We start from the raw sequence: 18,348 nt of genomic DNA on the forward strand, positions 1-18,348 counted from the left end.
ATCATCATTATCACTTGAACCATTATTATACTACCATTTTTTCCTAGAAAAATATTGGTGCAACATTCTAAAATCAGATTCGTCATCGATAGATTTCGCAAAGACTAATTAAGTAAAGTTTAAAGGGCACTCTTTACCAATTAAAGATCCTAAAAATGAAGAACGTGTGCAACTAACTACTCTCGCAGATCTACACGGAATAATTTCGTCAGTGAGCAAACAACTCCCACCTCGTCGTGCCTACACGCGTCCCCGTCTTCTTCTTCTTCTTCCTTCTTTTGTCTTTCTCTCTCAAATCATTTCACCTAAAATAATAAATATCTTTTTTTCTTTTTTTTTTTTACTAAAAAAAAACTTTTCTAGCTCAATCCATTTAACCAAAAAAAGAACAAAATCAAAAATTAAAAAAAAAAAGTTTCGAATTCATTTTTGTTTCTGCAGCAGCAACAACAACCGAGCCCTGTTCGTTAGGGTTTTCGGTTTTTGTTAGCTTCTTCCTCTTCAGCCTCTTTGATTCCATCCGCCTGTTTTTTGTTGTTAACATGGCGGAGAAATCACCAGAAACTGTGATGCTTTTGCACGGTGACCTCGATTTGAAAATTGTCCAAGCGAGGAGGCTACCTAACATGGATATGTTCTCAGAACATATGCGTCGTTGCTTCACCGCTTGTAATTCCTGTACAACACCTGCCACGGATGACGATCCTAGAGACCGAGGCGAAGCCGGTGATACAAACATCCGTAGCCACCGTAAGGTTATCACCAGTGATCCTTACGTCACCGTCGTCGTCCCACAGGCGACTCTAGCTCGGACACGCGTTTTGAAAAATTCTCAAGATCCTCTTTGGAACGAGAGTTTCAACATTTCCATTGCGCATCCGTTGTCTTATCTCGAGTTCCAGGTCAAGGACGACGATGTTTTCGGTGCCCAAATCATTGGCACGGCTAAGATCCCGGTTCGAGACATCGCGTCGGGAGAACGCATTTCTGGTTGGTTTCCTGTACTCGGTGCTTCGGGAAAGCCGCCTAAGAAAGAAACTGCTCTTTACATCGATATGAAATTTACTCCGTTCGACCAGATCCATAGTTACCGATCTGGAATCGCCGGAGATCCGGAGCGTAAAGGTGTGAAACGGACTTATTTCCCTGTGAGGAAAGGAAGTCAGGTGAGGCTTTACCAGGATGCTCATGTTATGGACGGAATGTTGCCGGCAATTGGGCTGGATAACGGGAAAGTTTATCAGCATGGCAAGTGTTGGGAAGATATATGTTATGCTGTATCTGAGGCTCACCACATGATTTACATTGTTGGCTGGTCTGTCTTCCATAAGATTAAGCTGGTTAGGGAACCGACAAGGAAATTACCAAGAGGTGGTGATTTGACCCTTGGGGAATTGCTGAAATACAAATCCGAGGAAGGTGTTCGAGTTTTGCTACTTGTATGGGACGATAAGACTTCTCATGATAAGTTCGGGATAAGCACGGTTAGTATTGTTCCTTCGATTAATTTTCCTAGTTTTAATGCCTTAGAATTACTTGTTGCAATGTTAGCTTTCGTGGTGAAAGAATTGAGGTTTCTGGTGACGAGAATTTATTGTTTGACAGATTATTTGGTATGTTCGATATTAAGATGTTATATGGCTTTCATTTTACAGGCTGGAGTTATGGGGACACATGATGAGGAGACTAGGAAATTCTTCAGGCATTCTTCTGTGATATGTGTATTGTCACCTCGCTATGCTAGCAGTAAACTTGGGTTGTTCAAACAACAGGCAAGTCCTGACTCTTTAAATATATGTTTTTTTCCATGGAAGATTCTTTCTTTTTTTGTCTCTCTCAGGTTAAGTTATTTGTTTACTTCCCAGGTTGTTGGCACTCTCTTCACGCACCATCAAAAATGTGTTCTTGTAGACACTCAGGCTGTTGGTAATAATCGTAAGGTTACTGCTTTTATTGGAGGTATAGATCTTTGTGATGGCCGCTATGACACACCTGAACATAGGATACTCCACGATCTTGACACTGTGTTTAAGGATGATTTTCACAATCCTACATTTCCGGTGAGTATATAATTATTTACTGGTTATTTCCTAATCTCTTATATATTTTTTATTCCTGATTCGTATTGTGTGTCTACTTCCTCAGACTGGTACTAAGGCTCCAAGACAACCTTGGCATGATTTGCACTGTAGAATAGATGGGCCTGCGGCATATGATGTTCTCATGAACTTTGAGCAGCGATGGAGAAAGGCAACACGTTGGAAGGAGTTCAGCTTACGTTTAAAGGGGAAAACTCACTGGCAGGATGATGCTTTGATCCGGATAGGACGCATATCGTGGATTCTAAGTCCAGTGTTTAAATTTTTGAAGGATGGTACTTCAATTGTTCCAGAGGACGATCCATGTGTTTGGGTTTCTAAAGAAGATGATCCTGAGAACTGGCATGTTCAGGTCCTTCCAGATTCCTTCCTAACAATATTTTCATGTAACATATTTTTGTTGATTTAATATAACCATGTGGTTTCTGACTTTCAGGTGTTTCGTTCTATCGATTCAGGATCTGTGAAAGGATTTCCAAAATATGAAGATGAGGCTGAGGTTCAGGTTGGTAGATTAACTTATTTGCTATTACTAGTAATTTTCCTTGACGATCAACAGTTAAACAATATGATTGCTGTTTATAATTCCCACATGGTATAAATTGCACTACTTAATCTTCAAAATTATTTATTTACTGCAGAATCTGGAATGTGCCAAGCGTCTTGTTGTAGATAAAAGCATCCAGACAGCGTATATCCAGACAATCAGATCTGCTCAGCATTTCATATATATCGAGAATCAGTATTTCCTGGGTTCTTCTTATGCTTGGCCTTCCTATAAAGATGCTGGTACGTCTTGATCTTTGAGTACAGTTCTTAGACTAGGAATAAATTGCTCACTAGTTTTGTATGCTTGGCTATATTTTCACATGACTGTTGTATGAAATGTATTCTCCATCTGTATAAATGAAAGGTGTTTTAGCTTTCCTTCGTTGATTTTCTGATTCTGGGTTCTTCTTGAATGAGTAGGAGCTGATAATCTTATTCCTATGGAGTTGGCACTAAAGATTGTTAGTAAAATCAGAGCTAAAGAAAGATTTGCTGTATATGTCGTCATACCTTTGTGGCCTGAAGGCGACCCAAAGTCTGGCCCTGTGCAAGAAATTCTATATTGGCAGGTAACATTTTTAGCTGAGTGTAAGATCACTGCTGATACGAAAATAGATGATTCCAATTTTTTTTAAGAGAAACAAACCTCTTTTGTTCTTTTCATTTTGCAGAGCCAAACTATGCAGATGATGTATGATGTCATAGCAAAAGAACTGAAAGCGGTGCAATCAGATGCTCATCCTCTCGATTACCTTAACTTTTATTGCCTTGGGAAACGAGAGCAACTTCCAGATGATATGCCAGCCACCAATGGCAATGCGGTATAAGCTTCAAAGACTAAAAACTGTGGCATTCAGACAAACGCTAGCTTAGTGATGAAGAAATAATACATATACTTTCCAGTAGTGTCAGTGGAAACAAGTTCCTTATGATATTTTTAACTGCATATTTTCAGGTGTCGGATTCTTATAAGTTCCAGCGTTTCATGATTTATGTGCACGCAAAGGGGATGATAGTAGATGATGAGTATGTACTCATGGGATCTGCTAATATCAACCAAAGATCTATGGCTGGGACGAAAGATACTGAAATAGCCATGGGCGCCTATCAACCTCATCATACATGGGTTCACAAGGGAAAACACCCACGTGGCCAGGTTTGCCTTGCCTTCCTCCTAACATTGTCATCATCATCACCATACCGTAACCAAAATCTCAAAAGTGTCTATTAGAGTCTACATCTTTAGTGTCCGGTTTAGAAACAGTGGAGAAATGAAAAGTTAGGTTGAGAAAGTGTGTGTTCTGTTCTAGATACTTGAACCAGTGTATATATACTTCGTGAAAGTACAACACACAAAGATGTTTGATGTTTATCTTTATTCTTTATAATCTACACAGGTGTATGGATACAGAATGTCACTATGGGCAGAGCATTTAGGCAAAACTGGAGATGAATTTGTGGAGCCAGCAGATCTGGAATGTGTGAAGAACGTGAACGAAATCTCTGAAGGAAACTGGAAAAAATTCATAGATTTGGAATTCTCAGAGCTACAAGGTCACTTAATAAAGTATCCTCTACAAGTAGACATAGATGGTAAAGTGAGCCCTCTTCCTGATTACGAGAATTTCCCAGATGTTGGTGGTAAGATCATTGGAGCTCATTCCATGGCTCTTCCCGACACTTTAACCACATAATGTTAATGTTAAATACAAATTTCAGCATTTTGGGGGTTTCTTCTGATCCTGAATAAATAGCTGGAAAGTGTTGTTTGAGTTGTACATTTAACTGTGTTGTTCTTTTCATACATTCTTTTGTGATTGTCGTCAAATATTTGTCTGGGTGCAAATTGTAGAAATAGTGAGCTATGAGGAAAAACTATATGAGGATATTTTATTTTTCTTCTGGGTATAATTTGATTAATTAATGATGTTAATTGTTACGTGTAACTGTAATAATGTAAACAAAAAATTGTTCAACCGAACTAAACCGAAGATTCATAGACAGACCCGTGCTTTTAAATCTGATTTAATACCCGGCATAAAGTGAAAATCTAAGGAAAACCCTAAATAAACCGTAATGGGAAGAATGAAGCAGACCGGAAATAAAAATTCGGATTGATTACGAGTTGAAGAATGTGCACCGTAGGTAACATGAGTCTTGCCACATGGAGTTACTTCTCCTATAATATAAGATTTAAAGAATAAATTTCATCTGTAGACAAGGGGGAAACGAAGAAGTAATTTTACGCTTCCTTGCTTACACTAAACCCTAACTCTCCGTTCTCGATCGCGACCTCTGTTTCTTTCGCAATGGTGAGCTTCGAGGATTAAATTTGTATGTTCTTCTTTTGATCTACGTTTTATGTCTCAGAGGAAATTGAGATACTTACTTTGTTTTTGCAGGCGGATTCTCCTCCAAGAAGAAGGTTAGATTTCAAGTTTCTATAGCTTCGCATTTTCAGGGCTAGTGCTCGTGTTTGTTCAAATTGCCGTATTATTCACTATAAATCGTTCTCTTTTGGTGTATACAATGTTGGATTGCATTAGGGTTGCGTAAGTTGTGAATCTGACGGGTGGATTTGGGAATTTTGACTTCTATGTAGTTGTAATTTTGTTGATTTTGGGTTGCTGCAAATGCTAATTAATTGGATATTGTAGCGCATTGGACGGAAAGAGAGCTTAGATTAGATTGTGGTTTGGAAGTACGAAGTCTCAGTGAGAGATGCCATAAATGAACCCTTTTTTTTTTGTAATACTGTGCGATTTTTGCTTCAGGGATTCACGATCTCCTTCACCCCGGAAAGGACGAGCCAGATCCAGGTCAAGATCTAGATCCAGGTCGAGGCTTAGGTCCAGGTCTAGGTCACGATCGTTGCCTAGACCCATATCTCCGTTGAGAAGCCGTGGGAGGTTAGTTATTTGCATGAAGTAGAGAATTTTCTTATGTAGCTTTTTTTTTGGCTATGTCTAATCTTTTTTCATTGACTGTACACTTTATAGGTCAAGGTCAAGAAGCCGTGGAAGGTTAGTTCTAGCTTTTTCCTTCTGAGTTGGATTGTCTTGTTCTATGTAATTGGATTGATAATTTCTAATGTTTAGTTTTCCGTTATCTGAATGAATTTTGATTGACAGAGGTGAAGTTGAAAACCCTGGTACAACGCTCTATGTGACTGGTCTATCTACAAGAGTCACTGACAAGGATCTTGAAGCACATTTCTCCAAGGAAGGAAAGGTGATAACATCTAAGCTGATTTCTCCTTTCTAATGTTGCCAGTTTAAATATATTTCTTGCCTCTGCATGTTTTGAGCATACAATCCTTAATGTGTAGTTAACTAGTTTCATTTCAATAGGTTGCGTCTTGTTTTCTTGTGATGGAGCCGCGTACCCGTGTGTCTCGTGGTTTTGCCTTTGTTACAATGGATAGCCTTAAAGATGCTGAGCGGTGCATTAAATATCTCAACCAGTCCGTACTAGAAGGCCGATACATAACTGTCGAAAGGGTAAAAGTTTCATGCTTATTTTGGTGCGATGTGATTAGTTTGATATCATTATTTGTTGACTTGGAGGTTTTCTGACCATTCAGAAAATATTGCGTCAAGCAACAATCAGAGATGATAAGAGTACTCATGCTTGCTCACCATCATTAAGTGAAACACAGCTTGATCAATCAAATCGCCAGCTTAAACAGCTTTTCCAAATGATCTGATCCAACTAATCATATGCAACTATATTGCCTCTACTCTCAACTCTCAACTAATCAAAGGACATTATCAACTATCAAGTATCAACAATTATTAGTCAAGTTTTCTCCAGACTAGGATGCATCTTGTTTCCTTGAATATACTGTGGCTTTTGTTTAACTTGTTACATGATGTTTTATGTACTTTGTGTTATCCTCAGTCCCGGAGAAAGCGCCCGAGAACTCCCACCCCAGGCCACTATCTTGGCTTGAAAAGCTCCAGAGAAAACGGTAAGAGAACATTTGTGTAGCCTCTGTTAATAGTTATCAAGTCTGTCAATAAATAAAAAGATTGCTCACTGTTCTGTAATCTTTTTATGTTATGTAAAAAAAGATCGAGAAGGCCATAGCAGTCGAGGGAGGCACTATGACCGTGATGATTATAGAGACCGTAGGTCACCAAGACGTGACTATTCACCTCGTGATGAGAGAAGGTCTAGAAGAGAGAGGTCTTACTCTCCTTATGGAAGAAGCCCAGAGAGAAGGTCAGAAAGAAGGTCAGAGAGGTCAGAGAGAAGGTATGAACCCCGTGGCTCTAGATGACCTGTTTCATCTTCTTGACAAAAGAATTCAACAAATCACATCTGTTGATTTAGGCTGTGTAATTGATCATCCTTAAAATAGCACAAAGATTCTGTCAGGCTGACACTTTTGGTTTCATGTGTTTTCTGTTGTTGCGTTTTATTCTGTCAGAACTCGGTGAAGTGAAAACTACAAACTCTAACAGCTTCTCTGTTATGTCGCTACACTAGTTTTTTTTAGTGAATCGGAATATTTTTGTGATCAGTATCTTGTTGGGAAATATTCGTTTAAAACAAAAAGTAGAAAGAGACCAAACCAAAAAAAAGAAACCCCAAAAACAAAGCTATGACCAGAGAGAGAGTCAAAACAATCGTATATACATCTTTAATTTATCGAGTACACTAAGAGCATCATCAATGGGAATCTTTAAAAAATGAATCCTTAAATATATTTAGTAATTTAATTGAGTAAAGTGATGATAAAAAGTTGAATTAAGTTTATATGTTTTTATGCAAGATCATTGGTGAGTTCTTAACTAATGAATCTTAGAATTAAATAATTTTTTTTTTAATTAAAAATTTTACAATTTTAAAAACTTAATAATTATTGCAAAATAAAGTTTTTAAAACATAGATGAGATACAAAAACAAAATTTAAAACATATATGAGATACAATTTATTTCATAAATAACATAAACACAAAGCATAATTAATTTAAACATGATTTGTAGAATGTTTAGTCCAAATGTGCTCGACCAAATCGTTCTTCAATTGTTCATGCATAACTTGATCACGAATTCGAGTTCTAGTGGCCATCATATCGACGATACTTGAAGGGGTATCGTCAGAATAGCCGGAAACCACCTCAGTACTTCCGGAAGATTCCGCCTGTTGGAATTCGGTGACAGCAAACTGTGTATACGTATCTCGTTCGTCTTCTACAATCATATTGTGAAGTATTATACAAGCTCGCATAATATTTCCAATTTTTTCCTTATCCCAAATAAGTGCCGGAGTTTTTACAATGGCGAATCGAGCTTGCAAAACTCCAAAAGCACGCTCGACATCTTTACGGCAAGCTTCTTGACATGTGGCAAATAAAGATGGTTTATCACCTTGTGGAAGTGGAATTGATTGGATAAATGAAGCCCATTTAGGATAAATTCCATCCGTCAAATAGTAACCCATACGATATTCATTCCCGTTAACAACATACTTCACTTTTGGTGCTCGTCCTTTTATGAGGTCATCAAAAATGGGAGAGCGATCAAGAATATTAATATCGTTCAAAGTACCTGGAGGTCCAAAAAACGCATGCCATATCCAAAGATCTTGGGAAGCTACAGCCTCTAATACGATCGTTGGTTTTCCATGGCCACGTGTATATTGCCCTTTCCAAGCGGTTGGGCAATTTTTCCACTCCCAGTGCATACAATCGATGCTTCCCATCATCCCGGGAAATCCTCTTATCTCTCCAATAATGAGTAGTCTGTGAAGATCTTGTGCCGTGGGTTTTCTGAGATACTCATCGCCAAAGCAATACATTATTCCGTTCACAAAATGTTCCATGCACTTCATTGCTGTGCTTTCACCAATCCGGAGGTATTCGTCAACCGCATCAGCCGCACAACCATACGCAAGGATACGAATTGCTGCTGTACACTTCTGTAGTGCAGAGAAACCGGACCTTCCTAGAGCATCTCTTCTTTGTTGAAAGAAAGGCATTTCATTCGATAGTCGATCAACAATACGGATGAATAAGTGCTTATTCATCCGAAAACGACGTCGGAATAAAGGAGGAGGAAAAGTGGCATTTTCGCCAAAATAATCGTTCCATAACCTGATGTGTCCTTCTTCACGGTGTCTTTCGATATATACTCTTTTTTTCTTCGGTTTGGTGGGTGGTTGAGGATCATCGTAAGAGTACAAAGCATTATCCAATTCGGTTTGGAAGATATTATCAAATTCTTCGTCTAAAGCTTGTCCTAATTCATCTCGGGAAGATGATGCCATTGAGAGTTTGGTTTGGATTTTTGGATTTTTTGTTTTGTATGAGAGTTTGGTTTGGATTTTTTTTTTTTTTGTATGAGAGTTTGGTTTGGATTTTTAGGATTGGTACAAGATAATAAAAAGTTTTTGGAAAAAGTAAAAATGGGTTCGATTATTTTTCAAAGGAAGAGAAGAATTACAAAGGAAAAGAGTTTGGATTTTTGGATTTGTGGTTTGGATTTTTTGGATTGGTACAAGATAATAACAAGTTTTTAGAAGAAGTAAAAATGGGTTTTAATGTAAAAGATGGGCTCGATTATTTTTCAAAGGAAGAGAAGAATTACAAAGGAAGAGTTTGAAGTACAAAGAAAGAGTTTTAATGTAAAAGATGGGCTCAATTATTTTTCAAAGGAAGAGAAGAATTATTTTTGAGAGATTGAATTACAAAGGAAGATATGAATGACATGAACATAAAAATAGAGAATGTATAAAAACTACACAAACACGGATGTATATATAGAAAACTATCTCCATAAGTCTTGTTGTGTATGTGCTGTCCGTGATGAGAAGGCATGTCCGTGAATCTTGTTGTGTCTTGTGGTTGCTGTGATGAGAAGGCATGTCCGTGAATCTTGTTGTGTCTTGTGGTTGATGTGATGAGAAGGCATGTGGTGTCTTGTTGTGTCTTGTGGTTGCTGTGATGAGAAGGCATGTGGTGTCTTGTTGTGTCTTGTGGTTGCTGTGATGAGAAGGCATGTGCTGTCCGTTAATCTAATTTGTTGTGTATGTGATGATGTCCTTTGCTGTCCGTGAATCTACATGCACAACCAAACAATATTACTAACAGTCACAAAGTCATTACACATTTGTAAACTTCACAGTATTAAGTATTCAGAACCTATGCAAGTCTCAAAAACTAGAACCTATGCAAGTCTCAAAAACCACAACACAACAAGTCTCAAAAACTAGAACCTATGCAAGTCTCAAAAACCACAACACAACAAGTCTCAAAAACCACAACACAACAAGTCTCATATTCAGAAACCAATACAAGCAGAACCTATGCACTTAACCACAACCACAAGCTGAAGCATAATCATAAATTCAAGCACAACCAGAAGTACATAGATTCATAAGATTAAGCAGAATATAACCAGCCACAAAATACAAGCAGAAGTACTTAGATTCACTACATAATAGAAGCACAAAATACAACCAGAAGTACTTAAGGAAACTACATAATACAAGCACAACCAAACAGAAACTACAACCACAAACTTAAGGACACTACAACCAGAAGCATATCGCCTAGAGATTCAACCAAATAGCTCCTTAATTAGCTTGTCCTATAATGCTTCCTCATTGTCAGTCAACGGATTAGATCTTGCTAGAAGAGTATCCAGCAGTTTCTTGTTACTTAGTTTGTCATTGAGAGCAAACTCTTGTTGTTTCAAAGCAAAATCTGCTTGTTTGATTTCCCACAAAGTTTGAACTCTATCCACTGACTGACCAGAACCTTCTACACTTGGTGATGTTGTTGCAGCCCTTTTTCCTTTTCCCTTAGCTGCCTTCACACCAGGAGGTCTTGGTTGAGAAGGTTCAGAAACGTTTGTGGCTTGGCTAGCTTCTGATGAATACACATCGAATGATTCACCCTTTCTTCTCTTACTCTTGTCAATCTCTTTTGAAGTCTTAAGTGAGCACCACTTCTGGTCATGCCTTAAATCTCTCCAAGCAGCCTCCATGTTGAACTTCTTCTTCTGATCTTGCTCATATATTTGGTGTGCAATCTTGATGAGATCATCATCATTCATACCTGATGCCATCTGATTGCTTGCAGCCTGATGAGCACCAGAAAACTTACACACCACGTCATTAATCTTGGCCCATCTCTGTTTGCAGTGGCTAGGCTCTCTCTTGCATAGACCAGAAACGTTTGGACTTGCAGCATAATATGCTGCAATCCGCTTCCAGAAAGCATCTCCTCTCTGCTCATTGCTTACAACCGGATCTTTGGAAGTATTCAACCATGCAGATATGAGAACCGTATCTTCTGGACCTGTCCAAGCATTCCTCTTCTTTGGTGTGCTTCTCGCAGCAGGGAATTCACCTTCAGTAGGTCCTTCAGAACATTGAGAGCTGAAGAAGAAAGGAACTTCAGATGCACCAAGTCTAATACTTGGTGAATCTGAGTCATACCTACTGGGCTGAAGGGTAGGGGCTGATTGTTGAGTGGTTAATAGGTCCATGAATCCAGAAGAGTTACCAAATGGATTCATTTCAGAGAAGGGAATGGTTGAGAATGAAAGAGGATGGAAGGGAATGGTTGAGAATGAAAGAGGATGGAAGAGAATGAAAGAGGATGGAAGATAATGAAAATCGGTTGTGCTTTAGGTTAAAGAGTTAGCTTTAGGTTTAAAGAGTTTGTTTTAAGTTTAATTTACAGTTGTGAACTACATTAAATGAGAAGTACAAAGCATTTATCACAAAAACTTTCCTATCACCAACAACTAAACTAAACAACTATACACATAGCAGAAACACTCAAATCATTTAACTTCAATCACCTACAACTTAACTACTATACATCACAAACACTCATATGCATTTAACTTCAATCACAACAACTCAAGTCTCAATCGATGCATAACTAGTTCAATTTTCATTTACACAAATAGTACAAGTTGGTTGTTTACTAACCAGATTGTAGCTTATCTTTGCAGCTCTGAATTATCTCCTCATATCTCATCCCTACCCTAGCAGAAGCATCTCACATCTCTGACCAAACAGAGAAAATAAAATTCAAAATCAGTCACAAAATCAAATTCAAAAGAACAATGAAACCTATACTTCTTTGTTATATCTAACATTAAATCGCATAACAACATAACCTAATGAAAATACTTGAGAACAATTAAGATCCAACCTATTGTAATAACTTAATCACATTTAAGCTCATGTGATCACTAACCGGATTCAATCTCTGGGCTTGTTTGACTTTTCTATAGCAAACCATTTGATACTTCTTGCTCAAATCGCCAGTCCTCGCATATAACACATAACAAAAAGTCAGATTCATAAGACAAAATCGAATCATGTAACATTTCAAACCTAAACATCTCTACTATACCTAACTATCAACCAAATACTATTTATTCATGAATACAATAAGGATCCACCTTCATAATTATCGAAAATTTGAACCACACCAAAGAAAAACGTTTCCTAGCAACCATCGGATTTAATCAACCTTAGTTTATCAAAAAATCATACCTTACAATACATACACACACTCAAATCGTTGCTTAATTACCTTAATTAACGCCTTAACAACGAATATCCCATTTCCCCCAAATCACGAAACCCTAATTTCCCAAATAGCAAGAACCCTAATTTGTTAAAACTTAAAATCAGTTCAATTCTAACAATCAGAACCAAATACATACGTTGTACTGCCGAATAGTACTCCCAAGACTCTGATTTCGAACAACCGAAGCCGATTTTGAATCGATATGGTGTACTTCAGCCGATTTCGATTTCCTTTGCTCGTCGATTAGGTCAACTTCAGCCGCCGCGGAGAAAGGGAATCAGTCGTCTTCATCATCTACCGGAAACGATGGCCGGCGATGACTCATTCCGGCTTCATCGTCGGATTACGGAAGAATCGAAGAAATCGCTCTTCGTTTCTCTTTTTCGCGAACAGAGAGAGAGAGAGAGAGAGAGAGAGAGAGAGAAGAAAGAAAAATGAAAAAAAGGAAAAAAATGATTTATATATTTATCATCAAAGCCAATCGATGCTTGCCACGTATACACCTCTTCCACCCTCATTTTGATCTTATATAATATACGGATCTTATGATTTTAATTGTATTTTGATTTAAATTTAATCCTAAATTTACCTAAGAATCACATAAGATTAGCCTAATAACCCAGCGTTGATGATGGTCTAACACAAACCTCATCAAGAATTGGCGTATTTGTGCCAACAAAGCAACATAAGAACACATCGTCGGGCGATATAAAACCTAGAACGCCTCTCCTTGACCATCGCTAAACATCCTTTATTCCTCCCCATTGATTCTCTGCAACCTTCTTCTTGCCTTTTCCTCTTTCTTCTCCTCGTCCTTGTCGTCGATGAGCATTGCCCCATAACTGTTCTCTTCTCTTTACTTGGTTTCTTCACACTTTTACGTTATTGCTCTTTTCTCTGTTCTGTGGAAGAGACGAATATCCGATATAAAAGAAAAATGGAAGAAGAAGAAGAAGCAATATTATAGGGACCAAATGTAAAAAGAGTGTAGAGGAAAAAAAACAAAACGAAGAAAAAGACTATAAATAGAGGAGTGGTGGAGCAATGATGATGCGATGACGTTCAACATCATTAACCTTTTTTAAAAAAATTTAATTTTTTTACGTACTCTTCAAGAAAATATATTAGTAGTTCCTTTTGCTTGCGTACTTACGGGATTAAACAAATACCACGTTACGCTTTACCATTATTACTTAATCGTTTATTAGTGGAATAATTGTCTTTGTGTCTCTATACCATAAAATAAAAGATGCATGAGACTAATTAAAGTCTCACATATATATGAAAAGATTAAAATATCTCTTCCATATATTTTGATGTTATCGTGTGTTACGCTTCAAATCATTTATTGTGGCTGATTCAGATACAACGCAAGGAAGGAAACCTGATAATGTATGACATTGTTACTTACGTAATTATATATGTTGATAGTAGTAGTATCTTGGGGTTTTGATAAACCAAGTAACCAACCAATAAGAAAACGCGTCTCAGGTGGTTTTAGCGTGTACCCGACAAGCAATTGGCTTATCTCTTTCCTCCTACACATGTTCTCCTCTGTTTGGTAATTATGTCCTACGTGTAATGGACCTTACCTTCAACCGCATCTTGTGGTCATTTTTTATTTGTAGTTTATTTCATAAGCTGATTTAATTTGTATTACATTTTATTATTAGTCTTTGGATGAATTATAATTTAAGATCAAATTTGATTGTTTGTTAATACAACAAAGAGGTATGCAGTGAAACATTTTAAGGTTAGATCTCCGGAGACGTTTATTAGCTGAGTCAAACTCTCTGAAATAGTATTAATTAAAAAAGGAGTATCAAATAAATTATAAACTCATTGTGCATTTTGAAGGGAATAAAGTATCTGGAGGGGAGGAAGGAAAGAGAAGCACTGACCAATCATTGGTTGTTTGATTGGGTTTTGTCACGTCAGCACATTTCTTTTGACAGCTGTGTAATATTCCCCTCTTCTTGTTTTCTTTCATTTCTAATTATTATTATTATTTTGTAATTTCTGATAAGTTCAGTTCAGTTTTTTTTTTTTAGTTTAATGTACAGTTTTAGTATAAAATTTAGTTTAATTTCTGATAAATTTAGTTGACATATAATTAGCATATCTCTCGCAGGTCAATTTAGAAGCAAAACCAACTAAATATGGGCCACACGGGCCTAATAAATATGGTTCTGTAGAAGTTAGGATTGAAATTTGAAAGGCCTGTACTTATAATTTCGGCCCACGTATAAAAATTGTTATTTTTTTGTTTGTTTGACAACATAATATTTTGGTGTAAGAAAACTTTGGTATATAATACTGTATATGTAGGAGAAAAAGAGATCATAACTCCCGTGTAAAGTTGTAAGAAGAACACTTGAGTGTAATTACTAAAATATTAAACTTAAACAACGATGGGAAAGAAAGTCATATAAAGAACATGCCATCATATTTTGTGTCAACAATTCACAAAATAATAAAAAAATAAAAATAAAAAAGGTATCATCTCTATCACCCATATACATACACCAATCTCGTTTTCCTTTTTGTTTTATTAATGCATCTTAAACATGAGAGCACGCACACACACCATTCATAAATGCATTTATATCTCATAGCAAAATAAAAAAAAAGCAAACACTGTCCATTATCCATTTAGAGGCTTTTATTTATCTTCTTCTTTTTTTTTTTTTTTTTTGTTTGTTGTAAAGAAAAGAAAAAAAGAAAAGGGAAACAGAGTGCTCATTCCCGTGACCCACACTCATATGGATGACGTGGACAAGTCTGACGTGTTACACAACGAAACGTTCATGGTCCTCCCTGCCCTTTCTACCCAAATCCAGCAAACTCCATCTCTCTCTCTTCTCTCTCTCATCTTTTTTTCAAAACCTTTACTTGAATCTTGTGGATCATTCTTCCCCTTTTCTTTTCTTTTTTGGGTGGCTTTTGGATCGAACGAAGAGATCGACTATTCCTAGTGTTTATGTTTTAAGTTTACTGTAGTTGTTGTTTTTGTCTTTTCAAATTCTCGATCCAAGCGTTCGTTCGTGGATTGTGTTATCCCGATGGCGATCAAAGAAGAGACTGAGGAGAGTTGCGGAAGCAGAGCCGTCGTGGCTTCTGTTTCTAAAGAAAACCCTAGACAGCATCGTATGAAACTCGAGGTCTACGGCGAGGTTCTTCAGCGAATTCAAGAATTCAATTACGAAGAAGCTCATTTCCCTGGTTTTGATGATCAGCTCTGGCTTCATTTCAATCGTCTCCCTGCTCGGTATCCCCCCCCCTCCCTATTTCAGACTTCGGGTCATAGACGGACATCTTAAGTGGATTTTTGTCATTTTATTGTCTCAAGGACACTTGATCATTTCGCATGTTTTATCACCACGTGTATACTTTGACTTGCTCGTTTAATTAGTACTGATGATTTACTTACTTCTGTCTTAGATATGCTCTCGATGTAAATGTTGAGAGGGCTGAAGATGTTCTTACTCATCAGAGATTACTCAAATTAGCTGAAGATCCTGCTACTAGACCTGTCTTTGAAGTTCGTTGTGTTCAGGTGTGTGTTTCATGTTTGATATCTTTGTTCGAATAATTAGCTGCATGATCATTTCACTGACGTAATTATGTCCCCTGTGTTCCTGTCTTCTTACAGGTTTCTCCCACATTGAATGGGAATTCTGGTGACGCTGATTCTTCTGATCCTGCTGTGAAGGAAGATGCTCAAAGCTCCTACAACTCGAGCAGGCAAGGGATTTATGCAATACTATGAATATTTTGGTTGATCTTTTTATCATTTTCACTAACATTTCTACTATTTTTTTCCTTGCTTCCTCTTATAAAAGGGTTCTTGCACCTCCAACTTTTGGTTCTTCTCCTAATTTTGAGGCTCTTACACAAGCATACAAAGATCATACTGAAGACGATGATAGTGCTGTCAATGCACAGTTGCCTAATTCTCGGTGAAAATTCTTCTCAAAGTTAATATTGTATTTCCTTTGGTCTTTCTTGTCTGCATAGAGTTTACACAGAAATACTTTGTTGCATTGAATCGTCCTCTCATATGTGGTGGTGACATTATACTTTGTTTCCTATCTTACAGACCGATGCACGAAATCACCTTTTCTACAATAGACAAGCCGAAACTCCTCAGTCAGGTTGGTTAATACATTGGTTCTTCCATTTCTTTTTATGTCAGCTCTGATTATTAAAACATGTGACTTGGTATCTTTATTTACAATATCTGTAATATTCTTCTTTGTTGAGTAGAGTGATGTTTATGAATTTCAAAATACAAATATGTTCATTTTGTTTCCACTGGTTAAGTGCACTTTGAAGTATCCATTATAGAATGGGTGGTTATTTTTTTCGATTAAGCTAATATCTGAGCGAGAAACGTTCTTTTTTCTCCAGTTAACTTCTATGCTTGGTGAACTGGGATTAAATATACAAGAGGCTCATGCTTTCTCTACCGCGGATGGTTTCTCTCTGGATGTATTCGTTGTTGATGGTTGGTCACAGGAGGTATATTATCTGTTTCCTGTATGTATCACATCTTTCAGAACCATCATCACTAAGCTGGTTGACAAACTTTATGCATTTTGGAAATACAGGAAACAGAAGGTTTAAAAGATGCATTGGGGAAGGAGATAAGGAAGCTTAAGGTATCTTTTATACTTTTCTCGTCATAACCATTTATCATCTTCATGTGATTCCTCATATATTTTCCATGTCTCATTTTCAATTGGAATTCTGAAAATGCAAGTAATGCTCTAACATTAGCTCGCTCCAAACGCTGTACTGATGTGTTGTTGCAATGGTTGAATGAATTTTGATAGTTGTCATGTCTCCATATTCCACACTGGCTGCTCTGCAGGATCAACCTTGTTCAAAACAGAAATCTATTACTTTCTTTGAGCATGACAAATCAACCAACGAGCTGCTACCTGCTTGTGTTGAAATACCTACGGATGGCACTGATGAGTGGGAAATTGACATGAAACAACTCAAAATTGAAAAAAAAGTGGCATGTGGATCATATGGGGAACTGTGAGTTTAGTATCCCGAAATTCTCTTTTTTGTTTAAACAGTATCAGGAAGTTAATGGTATAAATGCTTGATGGCTATGCAGATTTAGAGGAACCTATTGTAGTCAGGAAGTAGCTATTAAAATTCTCAAGCCTGAGCGTGTAAATGCAGAAATGCTACGAGAGTTTTCTCAGGAAGTGTATATAATGAGGTGTGCCCTCATTTTTGTACAACCAACCTCCATTAAGCAAAGTTAAACTTCAGACATACACTAAATTCTCAATGGGACGGTTCTTACTGATACTTTTCTATATGTAGGAAAGTCCGACATAAAAATGTTGTCCAGTTTATTGGTGCATGCACACGATCACCAAACCTCTGCATTGTGACGGGTAAGTTATCAGTAAATATTGAATAGGAGACAGGTCCATCTAGATTTTTTTTTTTTTTTTCTCTTGGTTGTGTATCTTCGTTCTTTGTGAGAAAGTTGTTTCAGCAGAACATTGAGGTTCCTATAGGTTATTGTATAGTATATATACTATATACCCTAAATTTTCATTATGCTTGGCTTTTATATTCATGGTCGGCTGATTTTATGCTTTTTGTACCAGAGTTCATGACTCGGGGGAGCCTCTATGATTTTCTTCACAAACACAAAGGCGTTTTTAAAATTCAATCTTTGCTCAAAGTGGCACTTGACGTCTCCAAAGGAATGAACTATCTGCATCAGAACAATATTATTCATAGGGACCTTAAGACTGCTAATCTTCTTATGGACGAACATGAAGTAAGCCTCAATCTTTGGACACTGATCACTGTAGTCTTTGTACAATATTTGGTCACAGTTTATGTAGTCTTTCCAGCTTCCGTCTCCAAAAAAGTTATTACTAGTTCAGAGGTTAATGTCTTTAGATTCTGCATAATATTGAACAGGTTGTCAAGGTTGCCGATTTCGGGGTTGCCAGAGTGCAGACTGAGTCAGGGGTCATGACAGCTGAAACAGGGACATACCGATGGATGGCTCCAGAGGTATTACTTCTTTGTCTTGTTCTCTTTTTTTTTTTTTTTTTTTTTTGGCTTTCCATGCTTTTGACACTAGTACTACTTAGTACTTT

At 37.3% G+C, this 18,348-nt stretch overlaps 6 protein-coding genes across 9 annotated transcripts in view; 3 read left to right on the top strand and 3 right to left on the bottom strand.

Annotated features, from left to right (window-relative positions):
* Positions 1-396: 396 nt before the first annotated feature.
* Positions 397-4,581, top strand: LOC17880551 (phospholipase D delta). Of its 2 annotated transcripts, XM_023778085.1 has the most exons (10): positions 398-1,484; positions 1,656-1,772; positions 1,866-2,060; positions 2,146-2,451; positions 2,536-2,604; positions 2,741-2,888; positions 3,069-3,217; positions 3,320-3,469; positions 3,604-3,804; positions 4,046-4,581. In XM_023778085.1, exons 1-10 carry the CDS (start codon positions 543-545, stop codon positions 4,340-4,342), a joined length of 2,574 nt encoding a protein of 857 aa, XP_023633853.1. In that variant the 5' UTR covers positions 398-542; the 3' UTR covers positions 4,343-4,581. The 2 variants fall into 2 exon arrangements, with proteins under 2 accessions (XP_006285074.1, XP_023633853.1); XM_006285012.2 differs by having other exon boundaries at positions 397-1,484; positions 1,656-2,060.
* A 290-nt stretch (positions 4,582-4,871) lies between these two features.
* LOC17880723 (serine/arginine-rich splicing factor SR45a) lies at positions 4,872-7,173 on the top strand. Its single transcript, XM_023777919.1, has 8 exons — positions 4,872-4,960; positions 5,051-5,073; positions 5,423-5,557; positions 5,648-5,671; positions 5,780-5,879; positions 5,999-6,148; positions 6,549-6,618; positions 6,722-7,173. Exons 1-8 carry the CDS (start codon positions 4,958-4,960, stop codon positions 6,928-6,930), a joined length of 714 nt encoding a protein of 237 aa, XP_023633687.1. The 5' UTR covers positions 4,872-4,957; the 3' UTR covers positions 6,931-7,173.
* A 56-nt stretch (positions 7,174-7,229) lies between these two features.
* LOC111829243 lies at positions 7,230-13,201 on the bottom strand. 3 transcript variants are annotated; one of them, XR_002832743.1, is made up of 3 exons: positions 11,870-13,201; positions 11,599-11,676; positions 9,253-9,713 (listed from the first exon to the last, which is right to left on the bottom strand). XR_002832743.1 is itself a non-coding variant. In XM_023777920.1 (2 exons), exon 1 carries the CDS (start codon positions 13,046-13,048, stop codon positions 12,860-12,862), a length of 189 nt encoding a protein of 62 aa, XP_023633688.1. In that variant the 5' UTR covers positions 13,049-13,201; the 3' UTR covers positions 7,230-7,314; positions 12,849-12,859. The 3 variants fall into 3 exon arrangements, 2 of the variants coding, with proteins under 2 accessions (XP_023633688.1, XP_023633689.1); XM_023777920.1 differs by lacking the exons at positions 9,253-9,713; positions 11,599-11,676 and adding an exon at positions 7,230-7,314 and having other exon boundaries at positions 12,849-13,201; XM_023777921.1 differs by lacking the exons at positions 9,253-9,713; positions 11,599-11,676 and adding an exon at positions 7,230-7,310 and having other exon boundaries at positions 12,845-13,201.
* Positions 7,557-8,998, bottom strand: LOC111829242. Its single transcript, XM_023777918.1, has one exon. The coding sequence runs from the start codon at positions 8,920-8,922 to the stop codon at positions 7,624-7,626; it is 1,299 nt and encodes a 432-aa protein (XP_023633686.1). The 5' UTR covers positions 8,923-8,998; the 3' UTR covers positions 7,557-7,623.
* On the bottom strand, positions 10,245-11,177 carry LOC111829260 (glutathione S-transferase T3-like). The gene has a single exon (XM_023777946.1). The coding sequence runs from the start codon at positions 11,175-11,177 to the stop codon at positions 10,245-10,247; it is 933 nt and encodes a 310-aa protein (XP_023633714.1).
* A 1,753-nt stretch (positions 13,202-14,954) lies between the features above and the next one.
* LOC17877641 (serine/threonine-protein kinase STY17) overlaps positions 14,955-18,348 on the top strand; it is a 4,254-nt gene continuing 860 nt past the window's right edge. Inside the window, exons 1-12 of the mRNA XM_023778429.1 lie at positions 14,955-15,476; positions 15,650-15,764; positions 15,861-15,952; positions 16,051-16,167; positions 16,308-16,362; positions 16,619-16,729; positions 16,819-16,869; positions 17,082-17,254; positions 17,337-17,444; positions 17,552-17,625; positions 17,845-18,020; positions 18,167-18,268. Coding sequence (XP_023634197.1) covers positions 15,271-15,476; positions 15,650-15,764; positions 15,861-15,952; positions 16,051-16,167; positions 16,308-16,362; positions 16,619-16,729; positions 16,819-16,869; positions 17,082-17,254; positions 17,337-17,444; positions 17,552-17,625; positions 17,845-18,020; positions 18,167-18,268 — 1,380 coding nt within the window. The 5' untranslated portion in view covers positions 14,955-15,270. The remainder of the gene's footprint in view (positions 15,477-15,649; positions 15,765-15,860; positions 15,953-16,050; positions 16,168-16,307; positions 16,363-16,618; positions 16,730-16,818; positions 16,870-17,081; positions 17,255-17,336; positions 17,445-17,551; positions 17,626-17,844; positions 18,021-18,166; positions 18,269-18,348) is intronic.

This window comes from Capsella rubella, unplaced genomic scaffold (assembly GCF_000375325.1).
Source record: "Capsella rubella cultivar Monte Gargano unplaced genomic scaffold, Caprub1_0 scaffold_7, whole genome shotgun sequence".
In the NCBI taxonomy this organism is placed as follows: domain Eukaryota; kingdom Viridiplantae; phylum Streptophyta; class Magnoliopsida; order Brassicales; family Brassicaceae; genus Capsella; species Capsella rubella.